The sequence below is a fragment of the Ischnura elegans genome, chromosome 11 (assembly GCF_921293095.1).
Source record: "Ischnura elegans chromosome 11, ioIscEleg1.1, whole genome shotgun sequence".
Taxonomy (NCBI): Eukaryota; Metazoa; Arthropoda; class Insecta; order Odonata; family Coenagrionidae; genus Ischnura; species Ischnura elegans.
The window spans coordinates 21,721,330-21,733,983 of record NC_060256.1 but is presented as its reverse complement, the minus strand read 5'-3'; the positions used below and the strand labels follow the sequence as shown (position 1 = coordinate 21,733,983).

General features: G+C 35.3%; 1 protein-coding gene across 6 annotated transcripts in view; it reads left to right on the top strand.

Annotated features, from left to right (window-relative positions):
• Nucleotides 1-8,453, top strand: part of LOC124167570 (leucine-rich repeat-containing protein 74B-like) — a 39,246-nt gene extending 30,793 nt beyond the window's left edge. The window contains exons 7-10 of one of the 6 annotated variants that reach the window (XR_006866721.1): nucleotides 1,265-1,457; nucleotides 1,541-1,701; nucleotides 5,289-5,606; nucleotides 8,414-8,453. Coding sequence is in view for 4 of the 6 variants with exons in the window: in XM_046545540.1 (XP_046401496.1) it covers nucleotides 1,265-1,457; nucleotides 1,541-1,701; nucleotides 5,289-5,544 (610 nt within the window). In the remaining 2 variants the exon portion in view is untranslated. The other 5 variants (XR_006866720.1, XM_046545540.1, XM_046545539.1 and 2 more) reach the window with 5 other exon arrangements.
• Nucleotides 8,454-12,654: the final 4,201 nt, after the last annotated feature.

Genomic DNA, 12,654 nt, shown 5'->3' with positions numbered 1-12,654 from the left:
TTGGGGATCTATTTACGCCATTCATTATTGTATTTGCTCCAAGTAGTCTGTCCCTCATCTGTCCTGGTTGAAGGATGTATTAAAACTCATCACAACTAATGCCTATTGGTATATGTGCATGATCTGTTTTTGCTAAGTTCCCCTTCCTCATCAATACAGTAGATGAAAGTGGGGCAAAACCGACCGGTTAACCTTTTTTCATTTAAAACTTGATCCTTCTGATGCTAATATTCGTTTAAATGTGGTTAATAGTAACATTTATGTTAATGTAAATGCATTTCATGATAGTAATTAAATATAGTTATGATTTTTTTTCAACCATTGACAAAATGACGATTTTGCCCCATAGGTGGGGCAAAACAGACACCCATTGAATTTGCATTTACAAAAACCTTTATTGTACAATTTTGAAAGATTTATTTTACAAACACTCTTTTAACACGTGTGTGATATTTCTCAACATGAAATAGTAAATTAACAATATGTGAGGTTGGATATGAACTTACGTACATAAATCGCAAATGACATTGTCATCTTCTTCTTCACAATTTGAACACGCCTCGTGAGCCCATCCTTTGCAGTTCAAACATTGTATTCAACCCACTTTATTCTTGGAACTGGAATACAACTAAATGCAAAATTTGCAAGCCTCCTCGTCTCCTTCGTTGCAATCATCCCTATCTTTAAGAGTATCCAATCTCTGTCGGTCCTGCCCCACTCTCCAGTGACGGTTTTGCCATTCGACACACAACATCAGAAATATGGCAATACAAGCGTATCCATAATCAACTACTCGGCTACATGGGCTTAAAACACAAATAAAGACACTAAATTATCATATCAACTTACCGTTGGTAAATCAGATCGGCGTTATAGCTGTCAGATCCAAAACAAACATAATAAAAATCCTTAAGAAAACTGTATCCAAGTTTCAAAATTCACAGAAACTAAACGGCGGCCACTACGCAAACGGAAACAAGCTCTATCTGCTGGCAGCCACTTCAACTAATTTATAATGTTGCTGCTTGAAAGCAAAAACTACTGGGTGATTTTAAAGGGGTCGGTTTGACCTGCCCAGTCGGTTTTGCCAAACTCTCCCCTACTTTTAATGCATCGTGTATGAGAAGTTTAAATTTAGTATTTGTTTTTAATCGCATAATTGTGGTAGAACCTCGTATACCAAAGTTAATATGCATTAATATCAAGTTTAGAGTATCTTGTATAGATAACCATGTATGTTTTGTTTTATTTTTTGTACTTACAGCTTGAATGACAGTTGTGTTTTGACAATTTCAAATGGATTGAAGAAAAATGGGTTCCTAAAATGTTTGATATTGAGCATGAACCCTTTCACAAATGAAGGTGCCATATCTTTGGTGGAGAAGCTGGTTAACCCTAAGCCAGTACTTGAAGTCCTTGATATGGGAAATAAAATGCTTGAGAAAGACTTCAAAGAGGTGCAGTTATTAATAGAATCAGCAATTTAAACGTATTTTTGGTGTTATAGTTTTATTTACTAACTTACCACTTGTGATTTTAGCTACTTAATAAAGTGCAAAAGGTCAGGAATGTTCAAATTATATTTGGTGGATATCGCAGTAATTACAATATAAAAGGTCCAAACGTAAAAGAACTACTATTAAAAAGGGCCAAATATGTGGCTAAAAAGAGTAAACAGAAGAAGAATAGAAAGGATTTTGGGTAAGTTTTCATTGTTTGCAGTTGTGATTCACACTTTTATAAGAGTTAGGATATTCAAATCCTAGTGGAAAACATCTCTCACATCTAATCTGTCATGTCTAATTCTTAAGTATATAGAAGGTGACCAGCTTAATCTGGAAAGGCCCTCCTCTTTAGATGTTTGTCTGTTGTCCAGGCAGATTTTTTTAACACGTTGCGTACGGATGGCGAGAATTCTCATAATTTTTTTCCCGAACGTTCCGGACGGATGACGAAGATTCTCGTCATTTAGGCACGAAAACCTGAACAATTTTAAAGCATACGATACATATTTGTCAGTACGTTTTCAGTTGTTGTTCGTTATTCATAATAAATTGATGCATCATAACGTTTGATTGGATAAAGTTGTATTCTGAAAATTAGCTTTTTAACCATGTTTAAAACAAAGGCATTACACCCTAATAGGCACATATTTCCAATCTCGGCGTTCCTAGGAATTTAAATACCCGGTACGCAACGTGTTAATACTAGAAAAGCCCTCCTTTTTGGTTATCATGATAGTAAATCTGTTGATAGCCCTTCCGAACTTCTCAAAATGTCTTAATATTTCTTCAGCATACCAGGCTAATGCAGACAGGGTATTTCCTCTTAATGAGTTCAGTGTATTTAGAAGGCTAAGTTATTAAACGTTAATAATCGAACAGGTGTAGGTAGAGTGGGAAGAGACGTGCGTTACTTTCGTGATTTTTACAGGATTCTGGCGATCAAGACAAATCTTACAAATATTCTGGGAGTTTATATCCTGTAATTAATAAAAAAAGTCCTCTGGGTTTTGAAATATAAAGGATATGAGATAATAAGTGACGTGTCTAAGAACCCAACGCCGCTTTGGAGGTAAAGCAAGAAGAGCCGCTATTTTTTTCCTACCGTGGAGCCCCATTCCCTCACTGAGGGCATTTCCTTAGAGGTGAACTGGTAAATGTGATGCGTGGGAGTGCACCAGATGAGGTTTTACTCCTGGATTGGTGGGAAATCAAAAAAAATAACTTCTTAGAAATATGGGTTATAGGTGTTAGGGGAGAAGGAACAGGTGCCTATTTTCTTTCGTCCAGCTCTGCATGAGGGACTGAAGGAAGAATGTTCTGGGGTGACAAAAATACACTCACGCTGGAAGGATATCCCTAACCTTTTCTTTCCGTGGCGTTTCACTGACCCAAACATTGAAACTATCCATACCTTCCCACTAAGCTTCCTTATTCGTCATTCACCGCCTTCTTCCCCCCTCCCACAAAACGTGGTTGAACTTCTCTCCACCCTAATGACCCACAATAGCTGGACCTTCTAAGAATGAAGGGAGGGCCAGGGCGGGGCGTTTTGACATGGCTATTGTTCCCTGTCCCTCATACAGGGATGGAAGAATAAGGAAAGAGCAGGCTTTTGTGTCTAATTGCCTCCATGCACTCCCAACCTTTTTCACTATATGGGTTTTCTACGCTTACCTGGCCTAACGATCTGGGTATTCCCTGATCCTTGGCATTCAACACTCTACCACGTATTATCTTCACCCCTTCACCTCCAAACAGCCTACCTGGCATTCCTACTCCTTTCTCCTCCTCCACTCTGTCACGTTAGTAAAAACCCCGATGAATAAAATATCTGTGCATTGGAGTACACAAAGAAACGAGAAATACATTTACAAATTCTCACTTCACAGTAAATTGTCTTTTCTCCTATTCATCATCAAACGATTTTTATCACGTAAATGCTAAACTATTTGTCAGGAAAAAGAAATTATTTTCTATCACACAATTAGGTAGTAATCTTGATTTCACCCCAATGGTTATCTGTAATTATATGAATGCCAACAATTTTGTGTTGACTATCGCAGCTGCAAAGGAATATTTCGAATGAGAGGTACAAGACATATAACAGTAGCCATGGGATATGTTCTTCATGGTGATCGGTGAAACCTCTGAATCTCCAGGCAAGTTACAGTTACTCATTCAACGAGATTTATTCACACGACGGCAAGGAGCATTATTCTACAAATTCAGAAAACATATTATGTTAATATTTTCTAAGAAATGCAGCTTGGTGTAATTCTAAACATAGTAACCATGGGATTTGCCCAAAGGTGACTATAACCACGGCAAGTGCGTAGACGCGGAGCAGAGAGGGTGCCCAAGCAAAACTAAGATGGAAGCCGACGAAAGAAAAAACGACCTTGGCTAGCCATGAGTTTCTATAAATAATTCTTGCATAAAGATGAAGTTTTGTCAATGAACATTATAATGAGGCAAACATAATGATTCTTAGCTAAAGAGAAAGAAAAATTAGTATTGTAATATTTTCCTTTTTTAACAATATATTTTGTTTATAAAGCTTAAAAAATTAAATAATATGATTAGAAATGGATTATATCATTTCATACGAAACATAATTGCTTTGACTTTAACATAGAGAGTGCAGTCCCAGACGTAGCGACGAGGAAATTCTCGGTGCCGCAGCGGCGCCGTAAATCCAACGACAACTTTTTTCATTATAGGCCAATAAAATGTAAACTATCAACACTATGCAAAGGAATTATATCTGTAGACGAAGAAAGAAGAAAAAATAGACTACTGAAAATTTCAAAATGGTCCATCGGAATGGAAAATTTTTACACCACTTTTAAAACGACTAGCGCCACTAAGGCGCAGCTAATCCATATGAGGGTTAATGGTCAACTTCAACCTCATTTGAAAAAGGCCAGATTGGCGCCCATGCGATGCCACTCCATGTGACGTCACTGGGACCTAGTTTCTATACGAGTAGATAGGAGTTTTACATCGTCTGAGATTACCAATGAATGCATGAGGCACAGAACTCAGGGAAACATCTCTTAAAAATCACCCATTAAAATTACCTAAGTTCGGAAAGTTTCCTTCGTTTCATAGGGTATTAATAATCCTTATTTAAGACAAGCGCTACCTGCTAACTGGGTACTTTGCTACCTGCTAATAGCCTGCATCGTAGTGGCGGCTCATAGCCTTGCACCAAGGTCACCTCACAAGGGGAAGAGAGAACCAGAATGACGTCACACGGGGTTTTCCCAGCATTCATACTTAGCTGTCTTGTTTTTGCGTGCCTGAAAATTTTCACTTTTCATTTAATGGCGAAAAATAGATATTGTCATTTAAAAATCTAAAAGCGTGAAATGCATACTACAGGAGTAATAATCTTTCGATTTAGGCAATAAAAAATAATAGGAAACCATCTATTGCTAGAGAAAATTAGATCTGCAGGAAAATATATGTAACCTTAGAGCTAATTAATTTTTGTCATTTTTAATTATGGAAATGTCCCTATTTTTCTGGTGTCCTACTTTTTCCCCCTTTGTTACCTTCTGCACAGGGTGCTGTCCTCTTTTTCATCCCCTGGCATTTGGCCACCTGGGCATCTGGTCAACCTAAGTATAAATTATCTAGTCTATTTATTGAGGATAATATCACTGGGCTCATGATCATGCTATTGGAGTTTTGGTGCATAAAGCATAAGGGAAGATTATTTTGGGAGCAGAAAGCTTTATTTATGATATAGTAATGTATAGTATTTTTATCATTTTGTAGACAATTCATTCTGAAGCTTGGAGAGAAACCTGTTGGCAGAGATGACTTTGAAGAAAACTTAAAGGGAGCCAAAATAAAATTGGATAATGATTTAAGTGAGGAAATCATGAATGCGTTTAAGATTAAGAAGAAGGTGGCTGTTCAAGAAATGAAGGATGAGTACATGAAAATATTCCCGGAGACAACTCTTGTGGAAGAAAAGAAAAAGAAAGGAAAGAAAGGCAAAGCAAAAAAGGGAAAGAAAAACAAAAAATGATTTTTCTATTTTTCGTCAAAAACCATTTTGAAAGAAAAATTGTTAGTCACTGAGTCAAAAATGTGAGCTATCCGATTATTTCACCTACATTTTTTCTATTTCAAGCCATAGAATTCTCTCAGCTTTTTGTCCATGAAATTACAGTTTAGACCGGTATGATCACTACACACCGTTTTACGTACGGCTTAGGAATATGATAATCTCATAAAATAAGCATAAAGTAGTTTTCTTGTGTTCTTCATTATAATAAGAGACTTAACTGTGGAAGTACTTATCTTTTATTAGTCAGTAGTAACCTTTACCCAATTGTCAAGGTTGGCCTCTGTGATTCATTGTACTAAATCAATGTTCATTTTTTTCTCTTTGCACATTGGGTCAAATAGATTCAATGCTGTGTACTGCTTTTAGGGGTAAGGCAGTACATATTAAGAGTGTGAAATAGTGAATGGTGAGACTTGTGAAGGCTAGAGAATGGTGAGAGTTGAAATATTTATCTGATTTAATTGGTTTTCTCCCCCAATATGTAACAAGGAATTTCATTTCCAAATCACAATTCAATTTTTTCACTCTTCGTAGTGAAATCGCGTTTATAACAAGGATTTTCATATCCAAAAAACATTTTAAATTTTTTCACCCTTCGCAGTGATATCACGTGTAAATCAAGGATGTCCATATACAAATCACATTTATAACTTTTTAAATCTTCCGAGGGAATTCGCGTTTATAACAAAGTTTTTCATTTCAAAATCACATTGTTAATTTTTCACTCTCCGCAGTGAAATCGCGTTTCTAACGAGGATGTTCATTTCCTAATCACTTTTTTAATAATTCACAATTCGCATTGAAATCGCGTTTATAACAAAGATTGTCATTCCCAAATCACATTTTTAATTTTTTCAATTCCTTCGAATAAAAATCGCGATTAAAACAAGGATTTTCATTTCCAAATCACATTATGAATAATTTCACTATTCGCAGTGAATTCGCGTTTATAACAAGGATGTTCATTTCCTAATCACTTTTTTAATATTTCACTATTCGCATTGAAATCACGTTTATAACAAAGATTGTCATTCCCAAATCACATTTTCGATTTTTTCAATTCCTTCGAATAAAAATCGCGATTAAAACAAGGATTTTCATTTCCAAATCACATTATGAATAATTTCACTGTTCGCAGTGAATTCGCGTTTATAACAAGTACTTTCATATCCAAATAACATTTTAAATTTTTTCACTCTTCGCAGTGAAATCGCGTATAAAACAAGGATGCCTATATCCAAATCACATTTTTAATTTTTCACTCTTCGCAGTGAATGAGGAACTTGCATGGGTCGTAGATTGCTCTAAAAACTATTTTGAATAAGTCAAATGGATACATTAGCTCGCAAAAATACCTTCAGTTTCTCCATTCAACATCAAAAGAAATAAAAAAATTGCATTTAAAATCGAGAAAAATTTTTCTGAGCCGACCACTGCGCGAAGACACCCGAACGTTGCCGAGGCCAGGCGTGACGCCATAGGTGCCTAACCGTAGGGAGTAGGGAAATACGCTGAGCGCATGGTGTAAAATTTGTTTTGAGGGAGTATTTACATATCTCTTCGCAGTGTAATCGCGTTTATAACAAATATTTTCATGTCGAAAACACATTTTTAATTATTTCATTCTTCGCAGTGAAATCGCTTTTATAACGAGGATTTTCATTTCGAAATCAAATTTTTAACATTTTCACTCTTCGCAGTGAATTCACCATAACAACAACGATTTTCATGTCTAATTTTATTTTTTATTTTTTTCAATGTTGAAAGTGAATTCGTGCTTGTAACAACGATTTTGATATCAAATACACTTTTTTTTAAATTTTTTCACTCTTCGTTGTGAATTCGCGTTTACATCAAGGATTTTCATTTCCGAATCACTTCTTCATTTTTTCACTCTTTCCAAATCACATTTTCAATTTTTTCACTCTTCGCAGCAAATTCGCGTTTATAACAAGGATTTTAAATTTAAAAAATTAAATATGTGATTTGGAATTGAATATTCTGTTATAAACGCGAATTCACTGCGAAGAGTGAAAAAAAATTAAAATTGAATTAAATATGAATATTCTTGTCATAAACGTGAATTCAATGCGAAGAGTGAAAAAATAAAAACGTGCATTACATATGAAAACTGTTGTTAAAATCGCGAATTCACTGCGAAGAGTAAAAAATTAAAAAATTGAACTAGAAATTCAAATCGTTTTTATCATCGCAAATTCATTGCGAAGAAAGAAAAAATTAAAAAAGTAATTAAGATATATAAATCTTGGTAATAATCCCGAATTCACTGCGAAGAGTGAGTTAAATTCTAGTATTTAATTTTTTAAATTTTATTTGATTTTAAAGAAAAAAAATTAAAACATGGTGTTTCTATTCACCCCGCAAATGGGGGTGAATAGAAACAGTACTTCAATTTCATGTTTTTTTCTATTGAAACGAATCCGGGGTGAATGGAAACAGTTAAATATGGTATTTATTAATTTGTAATGGATAAATACAAATTTATTTCTCAACATAATGATTTAATTCAGTACATAAACAAAACAAGTTACATAACTGTAAGTAAACAAATTGAATAGGTAGACAATTACCGTATTTACTAGATTTAATTTTGATAAATAAATTGTGAGATCAGACCGGTCATCTTTGAAAAAAATTTCTTGCGGGGTGAATAAAACATTAAAAATGATTTGTTTCTGTTCACCCCATAAATTCTGAAAACCTAACCTAAAAAATATGTATAATTTTTGGAAATAATATTGTTAAAGTTTAAGTATAAAATAAGCCTGAATCTTTCATATGAATAATTAAACTATGTTTTTTACAGCTATTTACTTTTAAGAACACAGCGTATTCTGACTTACCTGGAAAGTTCAAAGTGGATAAAAAAAAAGAATCACGTGGTAAAATTCAACATGACAAGGAAACAGGAACCAGTGCTGCCAACCAAACAAACCATTATTTCACTTTCAGCCAAAAGTGTACCAACCTAAAAAAAATAATAGTTGCCGCTATTTACCCATAGTTATGTAGGAAATAGATTATACATAAAAAAAAAGAATTTTCGTTTCTATTCACCCCAATGTTTTTTTCACCCCGTTTTACGGTAGTGAATTCACGTTTTGCAACAAGAATATTCGTATCAAAGTAGCATTTTTAATTTTTTTTTACATTTTGTAGTGAATTCGCGTTTGTAACAAGAATATTCGTATCTAAGGCACATTTTTAGATTTTACACTCTGATTAGTGAATTCGCGGTTTGTAACAAGAATATTCGTATCAAAGTCACATTTTTAAATGTTTTTGCTTTAAATATTGAATTCGCGTTTGAAACAAGAATATTCCTATCCAGGTCACATTTCTTATTTTTTCAATTTGGGTAGTGAATTCGAGTTTGTAACAAGAATATTCATATCCAACTAACATTTTTATTTTTTTTTCACTTTGAGTAGTTAATTCGTGTTTGCAATAAGATTATTCCTATCCATGTAACATTTTTAATTTTTTCACTCTGGATAGTGAATTCGCGTTTGCTGCAAAAATATTCATACCAAAGTAACATTTTAAATTTTTTCCCTCTGAAAAGTGAATTCGCGTTCGTAACAAGAATATCCGTATCAAAATCACATTTTTAACTTTTTCACTTTAAGTATTGAATTCGCGTTTGCAGCAAGAATATTCGTATCCAAATCACTTTCTAATTTTTTTACTCTTGGTAGTGAATTCGCGATTGTAACAAGAATATTCGTATCTAAGTCATATTTTTTATTTTTTTACTTTAAATAATGAATTCGCGGTTGTAAAACGAATATTATTAAAATCCAAGTTAGATATTTATTTTTTCACTCTGAGAAGTGAATCCGCGTCTGCAACAATGATATTCATATCAAAGTCTCAATTTTAATTTTTTCTCTCTGAGTAGTGAATACGCGTTTGCAACAAAAATTTCAAATCAAAATCACAGTTTTAATTTTTTTCACTCTGAGTAGTGAATTCGCGTTTTGCAACAAGATTATTCGTATCAAAGTCACATTTCTTATTTTTCCAATTTGGGTAGTGAAGTCGCGTTTGTAACAAGAATATTCATATCCACCTAACATTTTCAATTTTTTCAATTTGAGTAGTGAATTTGTAGTTGCAAAATGATTATTCATATCCAAGTCACATTTTTAATTTTTTCAGTTTGGGTAGTGAATTCGCGTATGCTGCAAGTATATTCATACCAAAGTAACATTTTTAATTTTTTCCCTCTGAAAAGTGAATTCGCGTTCGTAACAAGAATGAATGAATGCTTTATTTTGATGCTCTGGGAAACCCATAAGAGCAAAAAACCTAAATACAATTAAACATTCTGCTCAAAAATACAATAATTATGAAATAGCCCAACATAAACAAAAACAAAATTAATCAGCTCAAAGATTTGTACAACTCAAAACAATACATTCACGGTTTTAAATATTCATACAGTTTACTCTTGAAAGATTCCTGGGTGGAGGAGCGTTTTATTAAGGGGGGTAATGAATTCCAAAACTTAGAAGCAGTGATCTGGAAGGAATTTAGGTATAGGTTGGTACGGGCTTGGGGTATGTGGAGAAGGTTAAGGTCTGACCGGGTTCTTCGGAGGGAAACACTAGTCCTGTAAGTGAATAAGTTATACAGGTATTCAGGCGTTTGAGTACGAAATAGGGAGAACAGAAGAGACACCAGGAAGTACTTCCTTCGCGAGCCAATAGGCAGCCATTTCAAGGCAACAAAGTGCTCAGAAACATGATCGTCTCTGCGAAGGTCGAATATAAATCTAATGCAGCTGTTAATTAGTCGCTGGACACGTATTTCAAGAACATTTGTTAAATCACAATACACTAGTATACAATAGTCCATAATTGGAAAAATTAAAGAGGTTACAAGTGCTATTCTCGTGTGGACAGGTAAATTTTTCTTTTGAAGTTTCAATACATAGAGAATTTTATTTCCCTTATTGCACATTTCCAATACATGCTGATCCCAATTTAAAGTAGTGGAAAGAGTGATGCCAAGCTATCGAACAGTTTTTTTGAATTTAACAATGCTCGTGTGAACACGAATAGGTGGAAGACTATCATGATGGATGCTATTTAAAAGTCTTGAATTTCCGAAAATGATTGCTTGAGTTTTTAAGGGGTTTAATTGTAGGCAGTTGATATTGGCCCAAGAGATATCGCTGTTAATTGTTTCGATAAAAAACAGAAGTTCGTCACGAGAGCAGTGAATATAGATTTGCAGATCATCTGCATAGAGCATATAGTTGGCGTGACTAATGGACTTAGCCAGGTCCAGGGTGTACAAAGTAAAGAGGAGAGGTCCAAGGACGGATCCTTGAGGTACGCCGCATGAAGTCGGGAGCCATGGGGATAACTCGTCACCTGAGCCCTTGACAGCTTGACTTCTGCCCGTCAAGTAGGAGTGAAACCAGTTTAGGGCAGAGCTGGAAAAATCGAGGGACTTTAATTTGCGTAAGAGAACTACGTGATTAACTCGATCTAAGGCCTTACTAAAATCGAATAGAACCATAATGGTTACCAATTTCTTGTCGGTGGCGAGACGAATATCGTTAGTGACTTTAAGCAGGGCAGTCTGTGTGCTAAAACCCTTGCGGAAGCCAGATTGGAAAGGGTCTAGTTTACCAGATGATGTTAGAAATTCCATGACTTGAGAGTGCACAATCCTCTCCAGTGTTTTAGAGAGGGCACAGAGAATAGAAATGGGCCTGAAATCAGATGGGTTTTCGGGCTTGTTAACCTTTCTGACGGGCGTGATAAGTCCTTTTTTCCAGGCAGCTGGAAATCGAGCGTAGGATAAGGAATAATTAAAGATTTCAAGGATAAATGGAAGTAGGAACTGAGTGGCTTTATGAACAAACATAATAGAAATATTATCGTGACCTGGGGAATTAGATTTCGTCTTCTTAAGGTACTTCAGGGCAACATCCGGAGTGATGTGTTGAAAAAAGAAATTATTGGCATCAAACGGAACATGAAGGTCGTCAATGGTCGGTGCATCTGTTGCAGTGTCGCTGGTACTACTCGACAGAGAGGTAAAAAATTGATTTATTTGATCAATGTCAATATGACCTGATTCCTCAATTCACGCCATATGGACTTTTGGTCACCGAATTTTGAGAGTTTTGATGTATAGTAATGGTGTTTAACTTCCGTTATGCGGGCTTTGACCATATTGCGATAATCCTTAAATGATTGGAAGTCTGCAGGCTTTCTGGTGCGAATATATATTCTACGAAGATGATTACGTTCGCCTATTAGATTACGGATTTCTTCATTAAACCACGGTGCGTGAACGCGATTAGGATAGCACGTCACTAGAGGTGCCAGAGCATTGATACATTTCAGTAAATGAGAATTAAAGCAATCGACCTTAAGGTCAATACAGTCGGACTTAAAGATATCGCTCCAATCCAAAGCCGCAAGTTCATTCTGGAAAATACATTCGTCAAAGTTTTTAAGTTTACGGAATTTAAAAGGCTTTGGGGGTGTAGTATAGAGTTTAAATCGATAGGAAATGTGAATGAGATCATGAGCTGACAAAAAGGGGACAGGCATTTGAGAGTATGAGATCACCTTATCAGGGTCATCAACAATAAACAGATCGAGTAAAGTATGACTGGTTGCTGTATGATGAGTTGCAGTAAACGGAACTAAATGAAGATTGTTACACAAGGTAAAATTCCTAATATACTGACTATCAGATTTGACTTGGAGGAGATCAGAGTTAAAATCTCCAGTTATCACAACGTTGTTGTAGGTGGGAAGAAAACGAAGAAGGTCGTTTTCGAAAACACTCATGAACTCAATTTTGGGAGGACGATAAACAACACATAATAATAGCTTTAAAGTATTTGGGCTGATGATGTCGACAAAAAGATACTGCGGTCGGGAACAGTAAGTTGAGGGAGAAGAGGCAACGACTGAGACCTGAAGATCCTGGCGAATAAATAGTCCAACACCACCTCCCACTTTACCGAGACGATCATGCCTCAGAAGATTGAAGTTGGGCAAAGACACTAGGACATCA